Raw genomic sequence first — 23,659 nt, 5'->3', positions numbered from 1 at the left:
TATTCTTTATCTGGTTAAAACAACGTTTGTCACATACTCAAGCATCATCTCCCGGACAGTAGTAGACACTTTCTCCCTTGAGCTGTCATTCCAGATGAGCTCAGGGTTTTCGTGCGTTCCCTCAAATATGTGAACTGCTGCCTCAGCATTGTCCCGCATGGCATCCATGAATACACCAGGGAGGAAACGCATCAGTGTTAGACGCACCTAAAAGAGAAAGCAGAATATGAAACAGCAAAAGTGAGTTGACGATATGTTGCGATGCATCATAAGGTAAAAGGGAGAGGAGAGTGATTAAGTCTTTTATTTATTTTTTTAACTCCAATCTGACCTTTGGCCCAACCAGCTTGTCTGAAGTCATCTTTGAGAAGAGCTCTGCAGTCTGTGTGCGAACCTGGGGGTGTGTGCAATTACAGAAGAGGTCCAGCAAATAGATCAGGGCACCTGCAGGACATAAAGATTAACAGAAACATCTGTGATTCAAAATTCAGATAAATGTAGCCAGCAATCACTAAAAAACAAACAACAACAAAAACAAACAAACAGTAGAACACTGACCTTTGGCCATTGCCTCTTTGATGATCTTCGTGTTAGACGTGAGTGCATAGAGGGTTTCCAGCACCATTTGCCTGCCTGAAGGACACAAAGGAGTATTTCAGTGTGTGAAGATGCATTACAGGGATAGGGAGAAGAGGAAAGACAAAGAGTATGACAGTCAGTTGTGTCTTCTTACTGGAAGGAAGTGAGTGCAGCAGCACCAGAAGGTTGGACAACACCAGAGATTCAGCGATGTTGCTCACACACTCTTGATTTGATGTCACTGTATTCACAACCTGCAGAAGACACCGATATGATAACAATCCAGGGATTCTGGGATTCACAGTAAGTACATGTAAGGACCCAAGACCTGTTGATCTCTACCTCCAAAACCAGCTGTTGCACTCTACCAGCTCCATGAACCCGCAACAAGGAGAAGAGCAGCTTGAAGTGACCGATGCACTCTGACTCTGATCCTGTAATTACACCAAGAGAAATACTTAGAAAGAAGCTCCAAACTCACGGCACTTAAATAAAGATAACCTCAGTCAGTCTCATAGCTCACCAGGGTTGTTCTTGATGACATTACGGAGGGCCTCTAAAGCCATCTCAGCAAAGCGAAGCCTCTCAGCGTGCTGCTGGGACTCTACCTTGTTACTCTGACTCATGGCCAGCAGAGTGTTGAGGTACTGAGCCTGGGAGCCAACATAGTCCAGCAGACTGGCTGCAAATGCTTTTGGGTACTAAAGACAGAGATTGTAAAACAAGTTACTTATGGATTGCTAAAAGTCCAAACCTGAATTTGGTCCTAATTGTCTAATACTTTCTTCTCCTCACCTCCAGTGGAAAAGATGGCTGTTCATTGTAGACTCGGACAAAAATCTCACCCACTATGAGCTCCTTGCTGTGATCACTGAACACAAACTCAGCACCAAAGCTTTTATCATTTTCTCCCTGCCAAGAAACCAGAGAAGTTGCGTGATTCACTCCAGTTTTGGATCATTTATTGTGAAAGGCAGTCTGAAAGCACTTGTAAGTCATTCCTACTCTTTTGATGTTTCCCTCCTGCTGACTCTCTAGGAACTCCAGCAGCTCGGCTCGTGTCCCATTGTTCCAGATCAAGTAGGGATTCTCCGAGTTACTGTTCAGCAACTTCAAGACCTGAATGCAAAAAAGAGAAGTTTGCTTTGAGCACAGCATTTGGCCTCTGCTCACTGATGCTTAGCAACGTCCATTAATGTCTACTTAGCAACATATTCAACTGACCTCAGGGGGAGATGTCGTGCCCAGCTTCCTTGAGATGTATGGAGTCAGCATGGCCGCTAAGCTCTTTCGGATAGTGGGGTTCTCTGGAGGCGTACCCTCTATGCCATTGGTCTCTGAAACAGGGTTGTTTCCATCAGGGCTTTGTGGCGTTGGTGTGTAGCCTGCCAGACGGCTCAGGGCTATGAGGCTGAGTTTGGCCAAGTTGTTAGCGACCTCCTGCTGGTTTGTGTCCTGACTAGCCTGCACGCCACTCTCCTCTAGAGTGTAGTCGTAGTTGAACAGATAGACCAGCAGGTGCCAAAGCACACCAGCGTGGTACAGATGGGTCTGTAGGAAGAAATCCACCGCAAAGGAGCTGACGCACTGAACCGCCAGGGCTGCAGTCTTTGAGAGACCCTGAGAGGAAGCGAGGGGAGGAAAATGAATCACTGTGTAAATTGGAAATTGCTATTTTTAGTTCAAACTGCTGAAAAGAAAAAGAAGAATAAAGCACACACAGAAGATGCAAGACTCTGACCTTTCCATAGTACAAGATGTGACAGAGGTCTCGGATGATATTGGGCATTTCGATGATTTTTTCCCTGCATTCCTCAAACTGAGCTGCTACACTGTAGCACTTACAGATGTGCCCGCACACCTGTGGTACGATTGGCATTTAGAAAGCATGATAAAATGACAAGATCAAAATGTGCACATACAGAAATGTGACTACAAGGAAAGGGAAATCATGTGTTTTGTCATCACCTGTACAGCCATGTCATCAGGCTTGCTGGACGCAGTTAATACAGCGACACACCGAGACAGAGCCTCCAACAATATCTGAATAAAAACAAGCACAATTTCATTATTCACATACCACAGTTTCTCCATATGCCCCAGTATACTTACACATAACTACATGAAGTACATTTTTTATTTCCCTTAAACTGCTTGATATTTCACAGCTTTTTAAGACGTTTAATACCTCAATGCCGTTCTCCCGTCGCAGTTCCTCTGCATTAAGAGCCGAGCAGTTTACAGTGTGGAAGGCGAGTTCAGCAGCAGCCGGGAGAAGAGGGGACGTTTTTGAGAAAAGCTGATTATCTTCCGTCTCCATTGTGATTGTTTTGATGAGCATGGGATAACCAGCGTATTTGTAAGGCTCCAGTTCTGAGGAAGTAGTGAAAGAGTCAGCAGCATTAGCTGAAGGACTGCAGCTGAACGAACTCTCACTCTCTCTTCTTGCATACTGCGAGGCTATGTTTTACAGGAGATAGAATAAATGGCAATAAAAACAAACCTTGTTTATGCCGGTTGAACAGGATGCTCTGGGCTTTGAGGATGAGAATGATGTTTTCTGGGTCGGGGCCATCCACGATTCGTGCAGTCTTTGTGCAGAGGAACTCATAGGCTTTGTTAACTTTTTCAAACATATCCTAAAACACATAAAAAAAAGTTGCTGAAATCAAATTCATAATTACTTTTAACCTTAGCAAAGCCATTTTTGTAGAGCTGGTGATGACCGTACGCACTCTGCCCTCTGGGTTTTTGTCAGGATGGTACTTCTGTGCCAGCCTGAAGTAGGCTTTCCTGATTTTACTCTCTTCATGCCTAAAGACAAAAAGCCAAAAAAGAGGGTGCATTTAATGACAGTAATTCAAAGCATTCTCTATATATCTATACATGTCTCTATATACCTATATCTATAAATATCAATATATAGACATCTATGATTATAGTAAAAAATGTAATGCATGTCGCCTGCTACTTTGAAAACAACAACACTCACTGTCCCTGTCCTTTGGGGAGGTTGAGGACTTCATAGGCATCGTCCACAGACATTGAAGGAGGTTTCTTCTCCACTTCCCTCTTCCAGGCTTCAAGAGTGTCTTTAAGCAGCTTCACCTGAAGGGACAATCAAATCATGATATTTTTAAAAACCAAACATTTTAAACACAAAAAAGAAAAAGTAGAAAATATTCAATATTGACGTACAGCATCTCGGATAGGCCAGTCAGGGAAGCGGGTGCTGTCACACAAATGTCTGAGGTAGTAGATGTTGCAGAAGAGCTCATTGTCCAGCTGAGGGAAGCTAATGACTGGGATGGGACAGTACTGGTAAAGGGCCCGCGTGTTGCTCTGCAGCCTGGGGCTAAAGTCAGCAACATGGGCTGCTATCTTCTCTATCATCATCCGCCTGAAACAGAATTCAAAAAGAAACTGTTAAAACTCTCAGAAACTAGACAATGTCTTTTATTGCTGCACTTATCTGTACATGGTCTTTAAGTAAGCTAGTTACGCAAGACAGAGACTACTTCTGACCTCATCTCACTGCTCCAAATGGCCTCAGGCGTATCAAATTCTCCCAGAAAAATCTCAGAGAATCGCTCGGCCTCGTAGTTCTCCAGATAACACACCATGGCTTCAGGCAACACAGGTCCCAGAACACTACGCTGCACAATGTCCTGACCCTTAGACTGTAAAGACAGCGCAACAGGTCAATGCCATTTTCAAAAGGATCTAAGATTCAAAGGATATCATCTATTGTAAAATATAAGGAACTTCACCTCCTCTGATTTGAATGCTTGTTTCAGATGAGTGTACTTCAGGAATCTGAAGACATCAGACAAAGATCACAGACATCAGTATCAACACTACATAAATACACAAAACTGTTATAAAACTCCTTTCTAGAAAAGATTTTGCCAGCTGACTGTGACGTGTTTTCACCTTGCCACAGGAAGCACGTTGGAGCCTGTGTACATCATGATGAAGAAGAAGATACCAGTCAAATAGAGACGCTGCAGGTTGGGGTTGTCCTGCATCACCAGGTACAGAACATTGGCAACCTTTTCCACCAGAATGGGGTCAAAGGTTAGGAGCAGCTGCAGAGGACAAAGACAAGCAATGAAAAGTAAGCATTTTATTCAGTTCACTGATGAGTATGATCTGGTAATGTGACACAACTTCAAGACAAATTGTGCAACTACCTGGACAATGTGTGGGAGACAGGCATTGTCAGCAATCATCCTCTTGATCTTAGGTAAAGGACGGATAATGGCATTGTCTTGGTCCCTGAGTAAAGAAAAACAATTAATAAATCCTACTGTATATAATACATAAAATAAAATTGTAAAAGAGGACAGGTGGTTTATTTGGCGCTCACACAACCATAGAGACAATTTCAATGAGTCCCACCTGCTGGGATAGTACGAGCACATCGTGATGAGCATGTTAAGGATGAGGGTGGCCAGGTCAGACTCATTCATCACTGCCTGCCCTGCGGCCAGGAGGCACCACTTCAATTGAGGGATGGCCTGCAGGGGGCGCCATCCATCCATCCCCTGAGCCCAGCAGCGTGTCTTTGCTGTCAGCACACCTGTATTCCAAAACTCCTGCATCTGAAAAAGAAATAAAACACAATGGTGAACAGAAATAGAAGCTGAAAACTAAGCAACTCAAAACAAAGACAAAACCACACAGAAATAAATGTAGACAACTGCATGAGATCAACAAAAATGAACAAAATGTAACACTGCAGTAACTGAGCTAATGCACAAATGTCACATCAAATTAAATGTATTTAATAATTGTACTTTGTTTTATTGATTTAACATAAATGATAAAAACTTGGACTGATTGGATGTTTTTCAGTTCACTGAATACTGTGGCATTTTCTTCTCTGTATAAAATGACTTTACAAATAAATTTGAAGTAAAATTCTAATGTTTTATTTTTTAATTACAAACCTCCTCAAAGCTGAAAGGTCCTCTTCTCTCCTTGTCTGCATTACCAAAGTACCACTCTTTCTCGCTTTCCCTCTTCATATCTGGTGCTGCCTCCAGCACGTTGCTCTGTGGAAATTGAAGACATCCTTTAAAACTGCGCAAACATTAGTTACGCAAGATTCAATTCATCTGAAAACATCTGGCTGTGCAGTTGAGTTCATCAACAAAGCTGCCACTTTCAAACAAATTAGAAAAATGCTACAGCCCTGTTTTTACCAAGTGTTCACCTCTGGGGCTGAAGAAGCTGACGTTAAAGTGCTAAAATGCCATTCTCTCTGTAGGCAACTTGTAGATGGTTCCAAAATGGAGTCAATCCCAATTTGCATTTTTACAAAGCCTTTTCACAGCCTGCTACAAAAATATTTGTCCTCTATGGATATTCTCCTCCTTCATAACAACTCTAAGGGAATAATGGAGTTAGGGGCACTACTGCTTTCATTGACTGGTGTCACAAAGCCTGCTGGAGACAATCCCTCTGTGCTAGGCTTAACTTCTGCTAACTCAAGTCTGGGAACTAAACCTCGACTCTGTGCATTTGCTTTTTGGACCGTTTTATTGAAACTATAAGAAATAAGGTAGCTTCTTATGTGGTACAGCCAGTCTGTTACTGAGCACTTATAATCATGTATGTGCATGAGCGCATCACACCCATACATTTAGACAAGCAGCTTGATAATCATGCTCGACAGTGGTAACTAGTCCACCTTCTTGTTTAAATATGGTTATTTCTGGCTCAAAAAGACTACTGTGGCATCAAAAGTCAGAATCTAAAAACAAAACGAAGTACAAACAGAAACCAATTAGCCTCTTTCTTTTTCTTTTTTTTTTTTTTAACCTGTAGCGGCACGGTAGCTCTGCTGGTATGCAGATGTGCCAAAGTGAGCAGGTCCACCAAAATACGAACTCCATTTGAGTCCATCACATCCTTCACGTTTTTCTATAGAAGAAAGGGGAATTAATGCACAGAAAAAACAAAACGATGGGTTAAATTAGCATGTAACGCAAAGAGACTAATTGTATAGCTTACCTTGTGGAGAATGAGCTTGTTGAGGAATAGTATGAGTCTGTCTCTTTCCAGTCTGTCTGTACACTTTAGTGACAAACATGTGTTAGATTTCAGGAGTAATTAAACAACACAAAAGCAGAGTGAAATGAGTTTGCCAGCATTTACCCGGTCCAGCATCCCCACAATGTATTTTGTGTCGGTGAAGGGGCCAATCTCTTCATAGCACTTGCCATAGACTATTGCGAGTGCCTGCAGGCACAGGCACTTCATTGTAACTTTGGGTGTGAGCAAAAAGCGGTGGTAGAGTTCGTTGAAGAACTCGTATCTGAAAACACAACAAAGGGGAAGCATGACTCCTCTTTATAGATTTGGGAGTGAATAATGACATAGGTGAGGTTAAAATCTTACGATCTCTTGATGGCACTCGATTCTTCGTTTTCATCCTCCTCAAGCAGCAGTCGCAAGTAATAATCCCCAATTTTTATCTCATCCGAAAGGCACTCATATTTCACCTGTAACAAAAAAATGACACATAGGAGCACGGATTTGAATAATGGCATGTTTATCTGCATACCACTGGAATAAGACTGGATTACAATATTCTGGTTTTACCTTACAATCTACAGTTTTCTTGTGATTTAAATATTACACAAGTTTACTGTATAATAATTTTCTAAAGTAAATGACAGCCCAGAGACTGAACCGTACTAGTAATTGAGCACAAACCTCAAACTCCTGATGGTTCCAGGAGATAACTGTGGCACTGCCCAGCTCGCGGTCCACGCCGAAGGAACGCATCTCCCCTTCCAGGGCATCGCGAAGTTCCTCCCTTGTTTTAAAGTTCCAGATGAGGTTGGAGCGCGCATGGTCAAGCTGGAATCTTAATGAAAAAACAGGACCGAGAAGCTTGATCATGTCCTTTTAAAAATGTAAGCGGATCATACCAACAAGCCAAGCTTTATGATGCCTACATACAAGAAATGGAGTTCCTAACAACGTTTTAACGTGTCCATATATAAACTTATTTGCTCATCACTTCAAAGATGACAGCTGGCCACTAATAACCATTCTAAGCTCTGGTTGTGTAACCGATATTTCACTCAACAGTGAAAGTTCTGCCCACTTCACATCGCCAGTGGTTATTTCTCTACATTACTGCTTGTTACTTCCTGTGTGGGCACCCCTTTATTGTGCAGTATTGGTACAGCAAAAGAAGGTCCCATACTCACATCTGATTGCAATTTTGGGTTACCAGAGTTAGAAATTTCTACCTGTAGTAGAAGAGCTCCCAGTTTGCTTCAATCTTTATCCTCTGCCTCCTCTTTCTCAGGATGACAGGTTTTTGGTTTGGATTCTGAAATTAAATCACAAAGGGACATCTTTGTAAGGTATTCCACATTATTCACAGACTTCAGTGTTTGCTCTGTCACATCACGGCACACAGAGTGGTAAAGATAGCGACAACATGAGCAACATTTTAGACAGAAAAGAATAATGAAGTGAAATTCAATGAATGGATAATAACATGTTGGGGTTTTTTTTTTAAGAATGGAGGAAGTCAGATATTAGAAAAATTAAACACAAATATTAAAAAACAAAACAAAACAATGAACCGTACAAACACAGAATAAAACAAACACAAAAAACCAAGGTGGGATCCCAAAGTTGGGTGTGTTCAAGTAATCCTTGCTAGGAGAACCAGGTCTGTGGCATGTTTACGCTCTACATACCTATGTGAAGCTAATTTATGGTTTCAAAATTATGAACACAGTTCTCATGCATTTGATGAGTGCCTTTTCAGAGCACTACCTCCAACTCTGAGTTTCAGAATACAAAACATTGTAGTTTAGGTGCTAGAAAGGATAACAACTATTTTTCTGAAATTTCATCAAGGATATTAAAAAACACTGCTGCATGGGATATTTGTAAAGGCCTTACTGTTTAAGGTAAAAGACTGTGTGTGGTCATTATTTATTGATAACTAAATATGCAGGTATAGCTATATATATAGCTACAAGCATACTTATAGCTGCAAAGATCCAGTTCAGCCTGTGCTCCACCCTGAACATGCCCTCTGTTGTCAAAAGGAGAAGAAAAGACATGACGTGCTCTTTCATCACACTTTTTTCCTGGGTTCTATTTTAAGACTCCTGGAAATCCCTTTTGGATGTCAATATGCGACTGCCCGACTAAATAACACGAAACAAAACAAAAACACGCCTGATGGGTCTCGTGAAGATGAAAAATGGTTTAATCGAGAGAAAGAACATGGAGAGAATGGAAAAAGGATCCCATTGGTCAGTCCTACTTACCAGGTTATTTCTGTCCTGCTGCAAATTTTGACAGCAGAGAAACCACACAAGACAAGGGGAGGGAGGAGTGGAGACACACAGAGAGATTATTGTTCCTCAGATCAAACAGATGAATTGCAGCTAAAGGGTCACAGATCACGATGCTACTAATATACAAAGTGGAGACATAAAAGTTACAACTAAATCTGTGATTTAATAGATGACTTTACACAAGATTTCTGTAGTACTGCATGACTAATTATGTAATTATACTCATTTGAAAAACAGTAACAGATCAAAAAATAAAAGGGTGGCCGTGATTCACAGAGAAAGCAAACCAATCATTGTATTTCTCTGTTCAGTAAATCTGGGGTGATTATCATGCAGCCAGAGAAACAGAAAGAGAAGAAACGTGACTTCATTTTATTTTTAAGGGAGTCTTGATTTAGGGTGCACAAAGATCAGGCAATACCTGATATAGCTTGGTGGCTGTCACCACCAATCTTGACCCACCCAAACATTTTTTTGGGTGTACAAAAACAAAACAAAACACCTATTTGTGTTCAGACTGAAACACCACGCATCCAAACAGAGGTTTTCCTTAAGAGTAAGCGGTAACCCTTTGGTCGCATTCTGCACCTCGCCATACAAAGAGTCAAGCAAAATTTTCTCCATATCTAAATAAAAGATTTATGGCAAACACATATGAAAGGAGCATAATCAGTGTATAGAGCATATAACCGAGGCACATATTTTTCAAAGAAAGGTCAAATGTGATTGCACCAAAGCTCTAACTGCCATACATGCAAAATACCAGCAGCAAGTGGAAAGTCTGCCATTGAGTTTGTCTTTGGATTCTGCAGCACTATTCAGCATCAGCACGAGAATAAAAAAAGATGAAAGTTAAAGCAACCTGAGCAGAACACACTTGCAGCAGCAGCTCTTTTGATAGCTCAGAGGTTAAACAGCCATGAAGTCTTTTTACAAATTAAAAGATATCATTCTCACCTCCTTCTGAGCTATGCCCATTTTATCTCTCCAGTGCATCAGCACGAGATCAGCTTTCTCCTTGGCAAACTTCTCCACTTCTTTGGCTGCTTTGCCTGCTATCCGCTGCCATTCAGGCACCTTGTTTCGATTCAGCTGGTCCTGTGGGAAACAAAGATATAAAAACAATTACAGATGGCAAACATTTTATTTTTTACTGACTCTATTACATTAAGGTGCATGTCTGTCCACATACCGTAGCGATTTTCAAGTTGTCACGGACGTGCATTCTGTCCACATCTTTCTCTGGGACAGAGTCAGGACTGTCCAGGTATGCCAACAGGCCTGTTGGCTACAAGCACAGAGATGAACAAGCCGAAATGAAATAAATGAAGACTTTAAACAAGCTACCTCAGCTGCCAGCAAAAAGTACAGGCTATTACCATCATCACACTAAAAGCTTCTGGCATGAGTATTGGAACAGCATCAATTAGTTTTTTCTAAGAGTCTGAAATCGGCTTACCAGTATCCTCTTGAGAAGGTTTATTGCTACAGGGTTCTCTGCTGTCCACAGTCCCACCAGGTGACGACTCAGTTGCCTGAGAAACATCATTTATTGGCAGATATTTATCACCAGTAACAAGTAAAATTCTGTCCTATGATGTTTATCTGCACAGATATTTACTGAAATACAAATACAGTAGAGGAAAAACCTGCAGCAGCAAAAAGATAAGGAAAAAAACTACATTACTATGTGTCAGTGTTCATGTTTACTGAGATCAGACCTGTTGGTAAGCATCCGCTGGTCTGTACTAATGGTGAACAGAGATGTGTGCAGATGTCTCGGCAGTGCCCCTTCACTCAAGGCCAGCTCCTGCATCTTGGTGGCTATTTCCTTGTCCCCCTCCTGAATGTAAATAAAGCTTAGTTGGTTATAATCATAAATCCTGAGGCGTAACACATCCAGACGTCACTGTATAGCACCTACAAAAGACTTACCTCAATGATAGCTTTCATCACCAGACCTGCTCCCTTCACTATAGCCATAGAAGGATGCTAAAGAAACGAACATCACCATTCAATATATTTTACATTTTTGTCTTAATCAGACTAATTGTTGACATTATTCCTAATTAACTTTCCTCTCCATTTAGTTTCTTGCTTGTCAAGTAACCCACCTGGAATAGTTTGAATAGTGTTCGCCCATTAGAGGCGACCATCTCAAGCAGCATGTCAAACTGCTGCCCCTCAGTGGTTTCACTGTAGGGGGCGCAAAGTGCAAAGGTTAAAAAGTCCAACAAAGAGCTGATGACCAAAGCTCCTGTTCCATGGTCCTGGAAAATATGAGGAAAAAGAGAAATAACATTAGAAAAATAGTATATATGATGTGATTTTTTAAATACAAAAAGTTATGAATGTCCTTGTATGCCTAAGCTTTAAAAAAAAGGGGGAGAAAAACAGCTTGCTGACAATAAAAAGACATGTACCACATTAGTAATGAATTTTTCAAGAAGGTTTTCAAGGAACTTCTTGGAGGATAGCAGTGAGGCCTTGTTCAGCTGCTCCTGCCTCAGGTCATAATCATCATGCATCGGCTGGAGAAAAAGATCAAAGAAAAAAAAATCTCAGTCAAACTGCAAACTCCATATCCCTGTACAGTCATAGCAAAAAGAAAGTGCACCCTCTATCAACTCTAATTTTTTTATGTACCAGGACACAGTGAAAAAAAAATATCATCTGGTCTTTACAAAATTTTAAATTATTTAAATGTTGTGGAGGAATGTTTGCTCACTCTTCTTTATAGCATTGTTTCAGTTCAATGAGCTTTACGGGCATTTGTGTATGCACAGCTCTCTTAAAGGCCCGCAGCAACATTTCAATCATGCTAAGGTCTGGACTTGTCCAACAACTTGTCCTTAGAATTGAAAGACGAGTGCTTTCTTTTTACCATGGGTTTAAATATGTTTGACATCTCCATACTTAGGTGACTTACACACATAAGAGCACAGAGCATGTCTATAGCAGCATGTGTCACGCCATTGTTGTTCCTTTTTAAAGCTTTTACCGTCTTTACTCCCAACTTTTCCCTGAACCTAAAACACACAGACAAATTAGCAGATTTAAAAACACAACTAAACATTCAACGTAAAGTTAACAGAAACAGAATTAGTTTTGTGTGTTTTTTACATACATTATAAAAACAGGTCTGGGGTTGGATACACAAAGAATTCATTGCTTCAGAGGTGGCTTGTTGTTTCTTGTGCTTTTCAGCCATCTTTTAGGAAAGAGTTTATTGTTTATTTAGCACGTTGTGTGTATTGTGAATCTGGAAGGGAAACGCCAAGCTACGCTAGCAATGAATCTTTCAGGATAACCAATTCTGGCTCATTTGCTTCACAGGGAACAAGGAATAAACAGTAAATACAGTTCCTCTCATACATCTCAGTGACCCCGAAAGACTGCAAGGCTCCTGGCAATACAGAAATGTAAAGATCAGAATGACCGAAGCAGATAAAGGGAGAGAGATGAAGGCGCAAAAATGAGAGGAGGACATGGGGATGGTGGAAGGTCAAGACAAATCGAGGCAGACAGCTCGACCGAACAGAGTGAAGCAACACAACCTCCCTTTAGAAGTGCTCATCGTACAACCTGAGATGAAAGCAGAACAAAGATAAAAGAAGAAGGCTGATAGACAGCTAGGACAGACTGTGGAAAAAGATCAAGAAGGATATGAAATACAGAGAAAGGGCAGACTGAGATGTATGGATTCATATTTACGTTGCATCTGTGAGTCCAGACCCTTGACCAGACCTTGGAATGACAGAGCATGCCTGTTACCAGCAGCTCAAATGTATACTTTCAGCAAGTAAAAGGAGATGGGCAAAAGTACATATATGGACAATCTTACTTTGGCAGCTGGGTGAAAGCTTGAAAGCCAGCCTTAGATGCCACCAAGCGTCGTATGGCCTGAAAATGACTTTCCAGTTCAGCATTAAGAGCCGGCAGCTCTGTATCCTGGCTTAAAAGAGCCAGGATGGCATTGTTGATGAGCTTCTCTTTGTTCTCAGAGAAAAGACCCTGGATAGAATGAAAAAGGAGACATACAAAGAAATTACTGTGACTCCTGTTTAGGCAAATGCATAGAGATTGATCATACAGAAAATAAATCCACTCACATCTTGGGTTACTGCATGCAGCACTCCGCTGTAGGATATGTTGGCGTTGAATCTGAATACTGCATCTGCAAAATTTCCATCTAAGCAAAGGGAAAAGGGAGGAAGCAATGTTAAAGAAATTAATAGGATGTGCTGTCTGACCAAACAAAAGTGTGTCTGTCTATCTCAGCAGCAACGCTGGAAGGCTGGCGATCATAGAGAGGCGGGTGAAAACAAGAGTAACCAGAGCACTTTTTCTCACAATTGCTCCATGGAGATGTTAACAGTGTCGCCCTTGGTTGTACAAATAAAAGTGATCAGAAACAGCAAAGAAATAAAAAGGACTCAATCACAGTGGGACGCCAGCGTGAATACAGGGTTGCAGGTTCAAGTTAGAGATAATGTGTGACACACACAAAACCAACTATCTCATTTTGGAAAGGCGTGGGGGACGGGAGGGGCATGTGATAAGCAGTTTGGTCAGGGACCGTTTTACAAGGTCTGTGTGGCTGTACTTAAGACACCACGTGGTGCCGGTTTTTAACATCATGTATAATAATTCTGTTAAAATTAGTGAGACAAGGAATTAGTGAAAAAAACTTAAGGGGAAAAAATGTAATGCCAATTACATTTTTCATAAGAATCAAAGAGGTTGAGGAAAATATCACCAGTGCCACTGAAGAAGCACCACTTACACTATTGTGTAAAACATTAACACTTAAATATGACTGTAAAGCAGATCAAAAACAAGAGATTCATGAATTTGTATCAGATTTTATGAGACAAAGGGGTCTGACTCACTGGGAGGTGCTGCCAGGAACCTGAGATGCAAACTCTCCACCTCTTCATCCACAGGCATGCTCAGTAGCCCCCATCTCTGTCCTCGCTGGGTGGGAGCCATCTTGACACACACATCTCTGTTGCCTGATGCTCTGACTCCATCAAGTAAGCTGGCTAACAGGGAGTCCCTACAAGCGCACGTACAGACAGACTCAGCAAAATGGTAAATGGTAAAATGGTAAATGGCCTGTATTTATATAGCGCTTTACTAGTCCCTAAGGACCCCAAAGCGCTTTACATATCCAGTCATTCACCCATTCACGCACTGGTGATGGCAAGCTACGTTGTAGCCACAGCCACCCTGGGGCGCACTGACAGAGGCGAGGCTGCCGGACACTGGCGCCACCGGGCCCTCTGACCACCACCAGTAGGCAATGGGTGAAGTGTCTTGCCCAAGGACACAACGACCGAGACTGTCCGAGCCGGGGCTCGAACCGGCAACCTTCCGATTACAAGGCGAACTCCCAACTCTTGAGCCACGATCGCCCTAATGCACTAAAATGCACTAATGATCAGAGGGAGTGGCACCGGAAAAATACATTAACTTAGAGATACACGGATCACACATAACATCATGGCCACCTGCTTAATATTGTGTTGGGCCAACTTTTGCTGCCAAAACAGTCCTGAAATGTCGAGGCATGGACTCCATCAGACCCCTGAAAGTGTGCTGTGGTATCTAGCACTAAGATATTAGCCACATATCCTTTAAGGTGGAGCCTCCATGGATCGGACTCGCTTGTCCAGCACATCCCACAGATGTGCGATTGGACTGAGATCTGGGGAATTTGGAGGCCAAGTCAACACTTCAAACTCCTCGCTGTCCTCCTATTCTGCCACCTTTTTATCGGAACAATTTGAGCTACAGAAGGTCATCTGTTGGATCGGACCACACCGGCCAACCTTCACTGCTGGGTAAGACCTCAGAAGAGCTGCAGTTTTGGAGATGCTCTGACCCAGCCATCTAGCCATCACAATGTTGCCCTCGGCAAACTCACAAATCCTTAGTGTTGCCAATTTTTCTGGCTTCTAACACATCAGCTTTGAAGAAAAAGAAAAACATTCACTTGCTTCCTAATATATCCCACACACTAGAAGGTGCTATGATTAAGAGATAATTAATGGTATTCACTTCTTCACTTCACCTGTAAGTGATCATAATGTTATGCCTGATCGATGTGTCACTACGGTTAAAGAGGAAAAAAATTACAACTGAAATTTAGCGTGACAAAAACACTGTCGAACGTACCTTTCTGTAGAGGAGAACTTCCTGATCTGACCTCGGATAAATTCTACAGTAAACACCTGAGGATTTTCCACATCACAGATGAGAGCAAATATCTGAGGGGAGATGAGACAGAGCAAGAATGACCAAAAGAGTGTGGGAGGGGATAGTTTAGCCAAATAATATATAATGAAGCAAAAAAAAAAAAAAAGTAGTTTATTTAACATTTACCTCTCATTACTGCAGCACACAACATGCTTTGAGTGTGAGTGAGTGACTATTAGTGCCAAAATTATTCCGACTTTTTGTTAAGGCTCACCTCTCCAAAGGGTTTGATGGTGACTATGTTGTACGAAGCAGGGTCTCTCTCCACTAGACACGTCTCTGTCAGGGCCAGGATGCGCTTAACGGGCTCCTGGAAGAGACAAAAAGCACAAACATCTTAACATGAATGATACTCTCAAAAAAGCAGCACATTTTTCAAATAATCCACTACATAATCAGATCAGAAACCTAGTCAATTTTTGGATAGCATGCTCACAACCACCACCCTACAACAATGAGAAGAGCAAAATAAAGCAGAGCGTTCTCACCGGATGTCGAGGGGTGATCTTCTGCACCACAAACTCTGCTAGGGAAGTTATGCTCTCGTCTGAGCTGTATTTCCCCAACCTGTCCGTCATGAAACCCTCAAAAGTTAGAGCCTCCTTCCTCAATCGAAGAGTGATGCCAATAAAGTTCCCGGCATGCTCTATGGCACTGCGGATGATTTCATCTCGATGCTCTGAGGCAAAGAGATGCTGAAAGAAAGGAAAAGGAAGGTGAAGAGAAACTTGCTCATATGTTTTTAAAGAAATAATGAATTTTTAAAAAGCACCTTAATATACAAAAACACAAACTTTATGAACACATACCAGTCTGCTGAAGCCCCCGTAAAGGATGCAAAATCCTCCCTGGTAATCGGAGACCTCGACAAAGCCCTCTACATTTCGGTAATCATAGGAACACACCACTCGGTTAGTGTGGGGGTCGATCTGGTCGATGCCGCCTGGTGTCACCTCTAAACTCACAGGCTTCCTTGTGTCACTCCAGTGGTGCTTGTAGCAATTGTAGCGCTGCCAAGAATGTGGCACATGTGTTGTAAGACACTGAATATAATAACCCAACAATGGTACACCTACACTATATGGACAAAACTGGGCCACAACTCTTAATCTTTGAATTGTGGGTGTTTTGAGTCCCATTGCCACTGCTGCATAAAATCAAGCAGCTAATTTACTCATGCATTCTGCCTTTACAAACAATTGTGAAACAATGGGTTGTTTCAAAGAGCTCACTGAATTTGAACATGGTACTATTACAGGATGCCACCGTTGCAAAAAGTCATTTTGTGAAATTTCTTCCTTCTTAGATATTTCATTATCAGCTGTAAGTGGTATTATTGCAAACTAGTGGCATTTAAGAACCACAGCAACTCAAAGTGGCAGACCACATAAGGTTACAAATTAGGGTCACTGAGTGCTGAGGTACACAATTTGTACAAGTCGCCAACGCTCTGTTGGCAAACTGCAGAGTTCCAAACCTCCTCTGACATTAAAATAAGCACATAAATTGTGCACCAGGAGCTTCATGCCATGTGTTTCAGTGGCTGAGAAGCTCCTGTAGGTTTGATGTGTGGGTGGCCCAATACTTCTGTACATATAATGTATATTCAAACTTTCATTTTGATCTTTATTTTCTCTTATTATTTTTAAGCACAAAAATAAATACTTACCCTTCCAGTTATCTTCCCCTCAGAAAACTCTGTTCTGAATCGCTGTGAAAAAAGAATAATAAGGAAGTCAACAGTGTGCAACCTTACACAGCTAACTGTTGAATCATTAATGACTAATAACTGTAAAACACAACTTCAACGATGGAAAAATACAACTCCTTCCATAGGAAATACTTGTTGCTGCTTAGTTCAGCATAATGACTTTAATTCTTTACAAGAACAACAGTTCCAGTGATTCATATCTTTGCACAACACTGACAGCACATCAAACGTTGTGACTTCCAAGTGTTGCATTTCTTAAAAATGTGCATTGCACATTAAGTGACCTTGTTAAGACACTACAGCTACAATAAGCTACATCAAAACACCTCAGTCAGGATGTAAAGTCTATTCAGGTACTATAGTACTAGCCATGTGTTTATTCTCACCAGCGCTTCTGTGAGCAGCTCTGTCCGGTGCTCTGTTGAAAACTTGAGCGTTTCCGACTTCTTGCCGCTGCCTTTACGGAATGTGAGGCTGAACTCTGTGCCCTGACCTTTTCCTACCGGGCCAATACCGCAGATGTCTCCATAAGTCCACTGCAGACATAGACAGTGAAAATACAGGATTAAACACATGTTAAAGCATCAAAAGACCAGTTCAAACATTTAAAGAGTTTCAAAATACTTCCAAATGTACAAGAAGCATAAAGATAAATGTCTTATAAGATGCAATAATGCAGCAGTACAGCAGGGTCAAATTTTGTGCACCGATAAACACTGAAAAATATATTCAGAGCTGTGATACTAAACCGTTTAGTAAATGTGGGCCACAAAGTGCCAAGAGCAGCACATCCCACAAGCATCTGTGAGGCACTGGTGGTAGAAGAAGAGGTTCCTACATCATGAGGGCGTTCTCATTCATACTGACCTGATTTGTTACTTCTAGCGTGGTTGGGTTGTAAGTGGTAATGCCATGTGTCCCCACTGAGAAGACTCGCTTGTACCTGGAACACAGAGATGGAATGAGTCAGAAACATAGCCTACCCATCACCAACCACACATCGAAGCAACACCTACACCAACCCAGGCAGTCACATAATATTCGCTGAGAGTGTGGGGAACAGGGAGAAAGTGTGGTGGTTTTTTATTATTATGCGAGATCCTGATAATCTTGACAGCTTTGAAAAGAACCACATTAACTTATCTTAAAATTCCCACTCCATTACATGTGACAGGGTTAGAATAATGTGAAATGAAAAGCTCTATTTTTGGCCCTCTGTAAGCAAATGACGACTCAACCAAAAGTAACTTTATAAAGACTGGGTTACCTAACGGCATCAACCATATTCAGGTTGGTTAGGTCAGTTCCCCTTTTCCCCAAATAGGAATACAGGATACAGCAGCATGATTTCCCCATACCATTTGGGTTGCACTTCATTCCACTCCTTCAGGGAACGGAAGTTATAGTCATAACATTGTTTTCAGGTGTTTTGTGAGTCACAGGAAAACCTTAACTCCTAACAGTATCAAGCTTCACTGGCCCTATACGACAGTGAACGTGAACAATGTGTAGTTTCCAAACATTTACACACTGCCTTCAGTGGGTTTTGATTTGTCTGTGTGAGTCATCAAGGTTACATACAAAACAGTGAGGCAAATTTTGGTTATTCATTGAATTTTAGGGCAGGTTTGCGCATAGGCAATACACAGAATGCATTTAAATTTTAAGGGAAAATCCAGATAAATCTCTTTAAATCTGTGATGCAGGGATTGGGCTCGATATAGGGCATGTCACGTCTAAGTGCACGTCCTCCGAAATCGCTTTTGTTCTAGGAATATTATAGGTCTCTGACATATTACAACAAAAGGTTACAACCTTTTGTATCTCAGCAATTCTGTGATGACTCACTGTTAAATAGTGATGAAAACACAAATTCATGAGAAGTTATGAGTGGTGCTTTCTAACATAACAGGAAGGAAGTGCTGAATTCTGATTTCTCAATATTCTAGTATGTTACACTGACAGTGTGCACATGTCAAATGTGGCAGATCAATATGTGCTTGGTTGGAGTTTTTTGGCAACAGCAACATTTTCAGCTGTTTTTGCCCAATTTATACATTTTCATTTTTAAATTAAGTTATTCGTGCTGTGTTTATTAAGAGAAAGTTAGAGTGCAAACACAGTGTGTTTACATATAAATTGTACCTGGTATCGATGTGCTTTCCAAAAGTCTTGAGCTACCCTTATTCCTGCATATTTTGCTTTTAACACAGGAAATGGGTGAAGAGACTAATTAAAACCTGCACACATACATGGAAATACACCACATAAGAAAAAAACAGAGTTTGTACAATTCTAATGACCTTTAAAGTCCATATTTGGAACAAGCACCTTGATTCTTCAACCCAGCTTGAACTCTCTTAAACAAGAATAATAGAATAGAATAGAATAATCCTTTAATTGTCCCACAAGGGGAAATTTGGTTTTCTTTTAATAGTTCTCTGTGTTTCTTGAAGAACATTCAAAGTTCTTCTTTGGATGTTGGCTGCCCTTGTTCCATTTTCATCACTGTGTTTTACCCATGGCTGCACATACTCACTGTCTTACTGCTTCTCTGACCTCCTATGTACGTATATGCAAGGATTTGAGTCAAAAACTTCAAATTTGTATTCATCACTTCACAAGATTTGTTGTCACTGATTTTAAGTCCAGCTCTTGTGTAATCTGGAATATATTAGCCTTTACTCATCATTTTTGTACCTTACAAACGGCTTCTTGACAGGTACCTGAGACCATTTCTGCATCTTTGATTAGGCCTCACTGAATAGTAAATGGCTCAACTGAAGGGCCCAGGTCTTTGCTCAATTTTTCAGTTTCATCAAATTTTTAAAAGGACAATTACAAGAAAGTCTGGTTTCTTTGAACCAAAATGTAAAGATAAGAGTGGTAGCTCAAGATATTTGCACAGTACACAGTACAGTGTGCAGACTGAACATGCTGACTTAGTTCCTTTCCTTTTGGACATGAGCTAGTCCAATGAAAAAGCTGAGTAAAAGGAAGTTCATATTAGTGGTTACTTTTACATAATCCATTTGCAATTCTGTATGAATGAAATGACTAACACAAGCTGACAGGCAGTTGCTTTAGGCAATGCCATTAGGCTCAGGCTCATCCCTCAGGCTGTCCCACCTCTTCTCCTTTATATACCAATGTCATGTCCTTCTTGGGAAGCTTCACCCTTAGAAAACTATATAAATTGCTTCATCTCTCTTGACACCACTGCCTCTTTTGCATCATTATGTTATTTTAAGGAATGAAGTCTAAAACCATGAGTCTGCCCTGATCTCAGGGTTCTGGCTCTCTACATGTCTTGACCTTGGTGCCAAATGGGTGGCTTGAATTGGATGTCAGCACAAACTTCGTTAATTATTAATTCTCTGTGGGCTGATAGATAAAAAAAAAAACAAAAAAAATAATCTTGGTACAAAGGCAATATCCAGTCCTCTCTATCTGGTATACACTTGGAGAAAAAAAAGCCAAATTTATGCCTAATTTTCTGATTTAACAATTAATTAATGTCTTTAAATTTAACCCGTGTTGAATAATAGAATGTAGCTGCTAATAAATAAACTTAACTTAAACTTAAAGAACTTTATTGTCATTGTAGTTATAGAACGAAATTTGTTTGGTAGCTCACAGAGGCCAGCAGCATTAAAACAAGAAGCAGCATAGTAACGTAATAACCAAGTAAACGTCAATACCATTATTTTAAATGAAACAATAAAGACTTAACAAGAACTGACTTTCAGGATGAAGCATACAATAACAGGAAGAAATGAATACACAATGTAAGATGAAGTACAACTGATATCAATTTAGGAGAGCAGATTATTAGAATGATTAGTATGCAGTACTATGCAGAGATCCTATTATATTAAACAACCTTTAAAGCACTTTTGCAAGAATGCTTTAAAAACATTTTAAACATATGCTGCTGACGTTCAGATTTACATTCATACAAAGGTATGAAAATCAACTGGCCAAGACCTGGAACAATCATGTGTTTAGCCATCCATCATGGTAATAGAAGCAAAAACAGGTACAGTTTACACCACAGATATAATCACTATTCTCCTCTCTCCATTACTAAGGTTTCATAATCTTCCCATTAGGCAACTTCCTGTACCGTATGTGACCGAACACTTCTCAACCGTCTCTCCTCAAAACGTGCTCCATTTCTCACGAAGACATCTCAGCTTAAGAGTTGTTAGTAGGGCAACACAAAATAATCTTTCGTACAAGACTCAACATAAACACTGGATAACAGAGATGCAGAAAGCAGTGAATAGAGTGCGCTCCAAAACTATAATACTATGAAGGGAGGCAATGACAAAACCCCAAGTATAAACACAGACTTTTAACAAGGTGAAAAAGATGCATAGCTGTACTAGCAATAAAAAAATGACTGCTTTAAACTGAATAACAAAAAACAGACATTGTGGCACTGTATTAACACACACCAAAATGAGAAAACTGTCAAAACGGTGCTCACACAGCTCCTGGATGACATTTAAATTTTTAATTCCTATGGAAGCCGTAAGGGTGAGCCTAGTTTTTCAAAAGACTGAATAGAGGTGCTACACTTGCAAATATAAAGCAAGCTATAAAAGAAAATCAATTTGTGTAAAAAGTCAGGGAAACATCTTAATCTAATACTCTCTAAAACTAGTCACAAGATTTGACTAAATCATGTTCACAAGCATATTTCAGTGGAAAACTCTATAGCAACAGTGAGCCAACGCAGCAACAGCTCAGGTCTACTGTGATACTAACTGTCAGAAAAGTGTCTCGGGCTAAAGTCTAACTCAAGTCTATGAGATTTTCATCACTGTTAGTAAATCTGAAACTGAATCTGAAATGTGTAAAAAAGGAAGCGGGCAAAAATACAGAAACAAAACCTTTTCTTTTCTTTTTTTTTTTAATTTTCCCACCACCATCCCTGCAGAAAAGACCACAAATATTGTCTCTCGCCCAATCCCTGTGTCCACATTGGAAAGCGAATGCCTGATTTATAGTACCGTGTTGAATCCCTTAAGTAATGAGCGACATTTATACTAGTGTGCTGGTGTGTTTGTATCACTCTGCCATCACAAGCGAAACTGAACCATTCACACTGAACTTTGAGAAAATCTTAAACAGTTACTTTTACTGAAATGGAGGAAGGAGAGACTCTGTGAAGAACCAGCCCTGGGTATATGGACTGTTAGAGCTATTATGAGGAAAACCTCCATCTGTCTACACTGGCAGAATACAAAGTATTCCATTAGCATGTTGAGGAAGATAGATACAGTAATAGCTTAATACATTTTGTTTCACTGAGAAATCATCTTTGTGCTAATCAATAAACTGTGTTTACTACCAAACAGACCAATCACAGTGGAGGTCTGCATCACTGGGATGTACAGTTACATTTCTGGGAAGGTACACATCAGGTACAGCATATGGTAAAGAGCTAAGCCATAGCCTACGCTGTAGATTTACTGCAGTTCTATAAATAAAACATAAAGGCTGTCCTACTGTAATTGGTAAAGTGCATGAAGGCTCTCTTACAGACAATTTGAGCCATTTATTTATACTTTCCTTAAGTCTCTATTTCTGCAAACTTAGTCTGTAGGAAGTCAGTTTGTAGCACAGTGTTAAAAAATGGGTTGATGGAGATGCTTTAGTAAAGTGTAAGAAAAAAAAAAGTTAAACAAAAAATAGAAAACCAACTAAAAGTTATAAGAAATAATTAAAGTTCTAAGAAAAGGGTTTCATTTGAAAATAGATAAATGCAACAACTCACATATCTTCTTTATTAAAATTTTTTTTTATTTTATTTTTTTTCCTTAACTGTGATGTTTTGGCAAAAACAAATCGATTAACTGACAATTTGTCCTTTTATTCCTTCTGTAAGGCAACTGCCCGGCATGGCAATGTCACATGACATGTCACAAAGTCTGTCTCTATCACACATTAGAGTGTGACTCTGAGGCACTCCTGTGGCAACCTGAAACAGCTTCCTCATACTGCGGGTATTGTAATTGCATAATTAAATAAAACCAAGAACATCATTACTTGGCATGCTTCGTGGTGTGGCAAAAAAGTGCTTAATTGGTTGGTTAAAACCAAATGGTATAAGATATTTCTCACTACCCACTGAAGACAAAAGCCACCCACAATAAAGCTGGTATAAAGCAAGATGAAAACCTGTACCCTGATGAGAATCTTTCTCTCTGCTGATCTATCAAAGGCGTGTGTGGCAGATCCTCTAAACTGCGTTTGACTTGCACCAGAGAGACTGCTCAACTCAATCTCTGGTTGTCTACGTTTTCTGTCTGAGGCACGGAAATAGGTTACACAAGCACCAGCTCAAGTTTCATTTTCATTTCTCTGCGATCACCCACTCGCATAATTCTCTGCCGCCCTACTCTTAACTTTCTGTCACTTTCTCTCGCTCTCCTCAGTGAGTCAGTAAAGTGACCTTCAAATGTTGACGGCAATAATTTATGTTTACAAATGCCATTACATGTGATTCACATACTTTTCCTGCTCAGAAAACCATTCCCCTATGGATGGGAAGAGACTATAAGGATAGAAATTCCTGTTCACTAAAGCATTGACCTAATGACCTGCATTTAACTTGGGTCAGGAGGGTCGTGACGTGAGCCTTGCAAGTCCGATAAACCACTAAAAGGACCCTAAATTGCATCCTCGTGTTGCTCAGGCATAAAGAAGTGTGAAATCAGGGGAAAAAAAACACATTTAAGAACATGTAAACAGATTTTTT

General features: G+C 40.6%; 1 protein-coding gene across 4 annotated transcripts in view; it reads right to left on the bottom strand.

The window, feature by feature from the left end:
• Window positions 1–23,659, bottom strand: part of LOC134634255 (dnaJ homolog subfamily C member 13) — a 31,675-nt gene that overhangs the window by 3,325 nt on the left and 4,691 nt on the right. For 2 of the 4 annotated variants that reach the window (XM_063483348.1, XM_063483351.1), the window contains exons 3-50: window positions 17,758–17,833; window positions 17,277–17,426; window positions 16,849–16,890; window positions 15,989–16,189; window positions 15,668–15,874; window positions 15,394–15,489; window positions 15,099–15,190; window positions 13,811–13,977; window positions 13,031–13,110; window positions 12,763–12,932; window positions 12,633–12,665; window positions 11,848–11,947; window positions 11,342–11,449; window positions 11,033–11,188; window positions 10,854–10,910; window positions 10,640–10,761; window positions 10,378–10,453; window positions 10,111–10,206; window positions 9,876–10,016; window positions 8,889–8,906; window positions 7,848–7,930; window positions 7,303–7,456; window positions 6,985–7,088; window positions 6,742–6,901; window positions 6,598–6,660; window positions 6,406–6,507; window positions 5,532–5,636; window positions 4,981–5,183; window positions 4,773–4,857; window positions 4,513–4,667; window positions 4,350–4,395; window positions 4,105–4,259; window positions 3,778–3,979; window positions 3,572–3,687; window positions 3,315–3,393; window positions 3,083–3,218; window positions 2,768–2,952; window positions 2,548–2,622; window positions 2,321–2,440; window positions 1,804–2,199; window positions 1,585–1,698; window positions 1,375–1,491; window positions 1,103–1,280; window positions 922–1,013; window positions 734–833; window positions 559–633; window positions 332–444; window positions 38–207 (exon numbers count right to left, since the gene is read on the bottom strand). In XM_063483348.1, the coding sequence (XP_063339418.1) occupies window positions 38–207; window positions 332–444; window positions 559–633; window positions 734–833; window positions 922–1,013; window positions 1,103–1,280; window positions 1,375–1,491; window positions 1,585–1,698; window positions 1,804–2,199; window positions 2,321–2,440; window positions 2,548–2,622; window positions 2,768–2,952; window positions 3,083–3,218; window positions 3,315–3,393; window positions 3,572–3,687; window positions 3,778–3,979; window positions 4,105–4,259; window positions 4,350–4,395; window positions 4,513–4,667; window positions 4,773–4,857; window positions 4,981–5,183; window positions 5,532–5,636; window positions 6,406–6,507; window positions 6,598–6,660; window positions 6,742–6,901; window positions 6,985–7,088; window positions 7,303–7,456; window positions 7,848–7,930; window positions 8,889–8,906; window positions 9,876–10,016; window positions 10,111–10,206; window positions 10,378–10,453; window positions 10,640–10,761; window positions 10,854–10,910; window positions 11,033–11,188; window positions 11,342–11,449; window positions 11,848–11,947; window positions 12,633–12,665; window positions 12,763–12,932; window positions 13,031–13,110; window positions 13,811–13,977; window positions 15,099–15,190; window positions 15,394–15,489; window positions 15,668–15,874; window positions 15,989–16,189; window positions 16,849–16,890; window positions 17,277–17,426; window positions 17,758–17,833 (5,871 nt within the window). The remainder of the gene's footprint in view (window positions 1–37; window positions 208–331; window positions 445–558; window positions 634–733; window positions 834–921; window positions 1,014–1,102; window positions 1,281–1,374; window positions 1,492–1,584; window positions 1,699–1,803; window positions 2,200–2,320; window positions 2,441–2,547; window positions 2,623–2,767; window positions 2,953–3,082; window positions 3,219–3,314; window positions 3,394–3,571; window positions 3,688–3,777; window positions 3,980–4,104; window positions 4,260–4,349; window positions 4,396–4,512; window positions 4,668–4,772; window positions 4,858–4,980; window positions 5,184–5,531; window positions 5,637–6,405; window positions 6,508–6,597; window positions 6,661–6,741; window positions 6,902–6,984; window positions 7,089–7,302; window positions 7,457–7,847; window positions 7,931–8,888; window positions 8,907–9,875; window positions 10,017–10,110; window positions 10,207–10,377; window positions 10,454–10,639; window positions 10,762–10,853; window positions 10,911–11,032; window positions 11,189–11,341; window positions 11,450–11,847; window positions 11,948–12,632; window positions 12,666–12,762; window positions 12,933–13,030; window positions 13,111–13,810; window positions 13,978–15,098; window positions 15,191–15,393; window positions 15,490–15,667; window positions 15,875–15,988; window positions 16,190–16,848; window positions 16,891–17,276; window positions 17,427–17,757; window positions 17,834–23,659) is intronic. The other 2 variants (XM_063483349.1, XM_063483350.1) reach the window with 2 other exon arrangements.

This window comes from Pelmatolapia mariae, linkage group LG9 (assembly GCF_036321145.2).
Source record: "Pelmatolapia mariae isolate MD_Pm_ZW linkage group LG9, Pm_UMD_F_2, whole genome shotgun sequence".
Classification (NCBI taxonomy): domain Eukaryota; kingdom Metazoa; phylum Chordata; class Actinopteri; order Cichliformes; family Cichlidae; genus Pelmatolapia; species Pelmatolapia mariae.
Note: the sequence above shows the minus strand (reverse complement) of the source record. Positions and strands in the feature narration are given on the sequence as shown.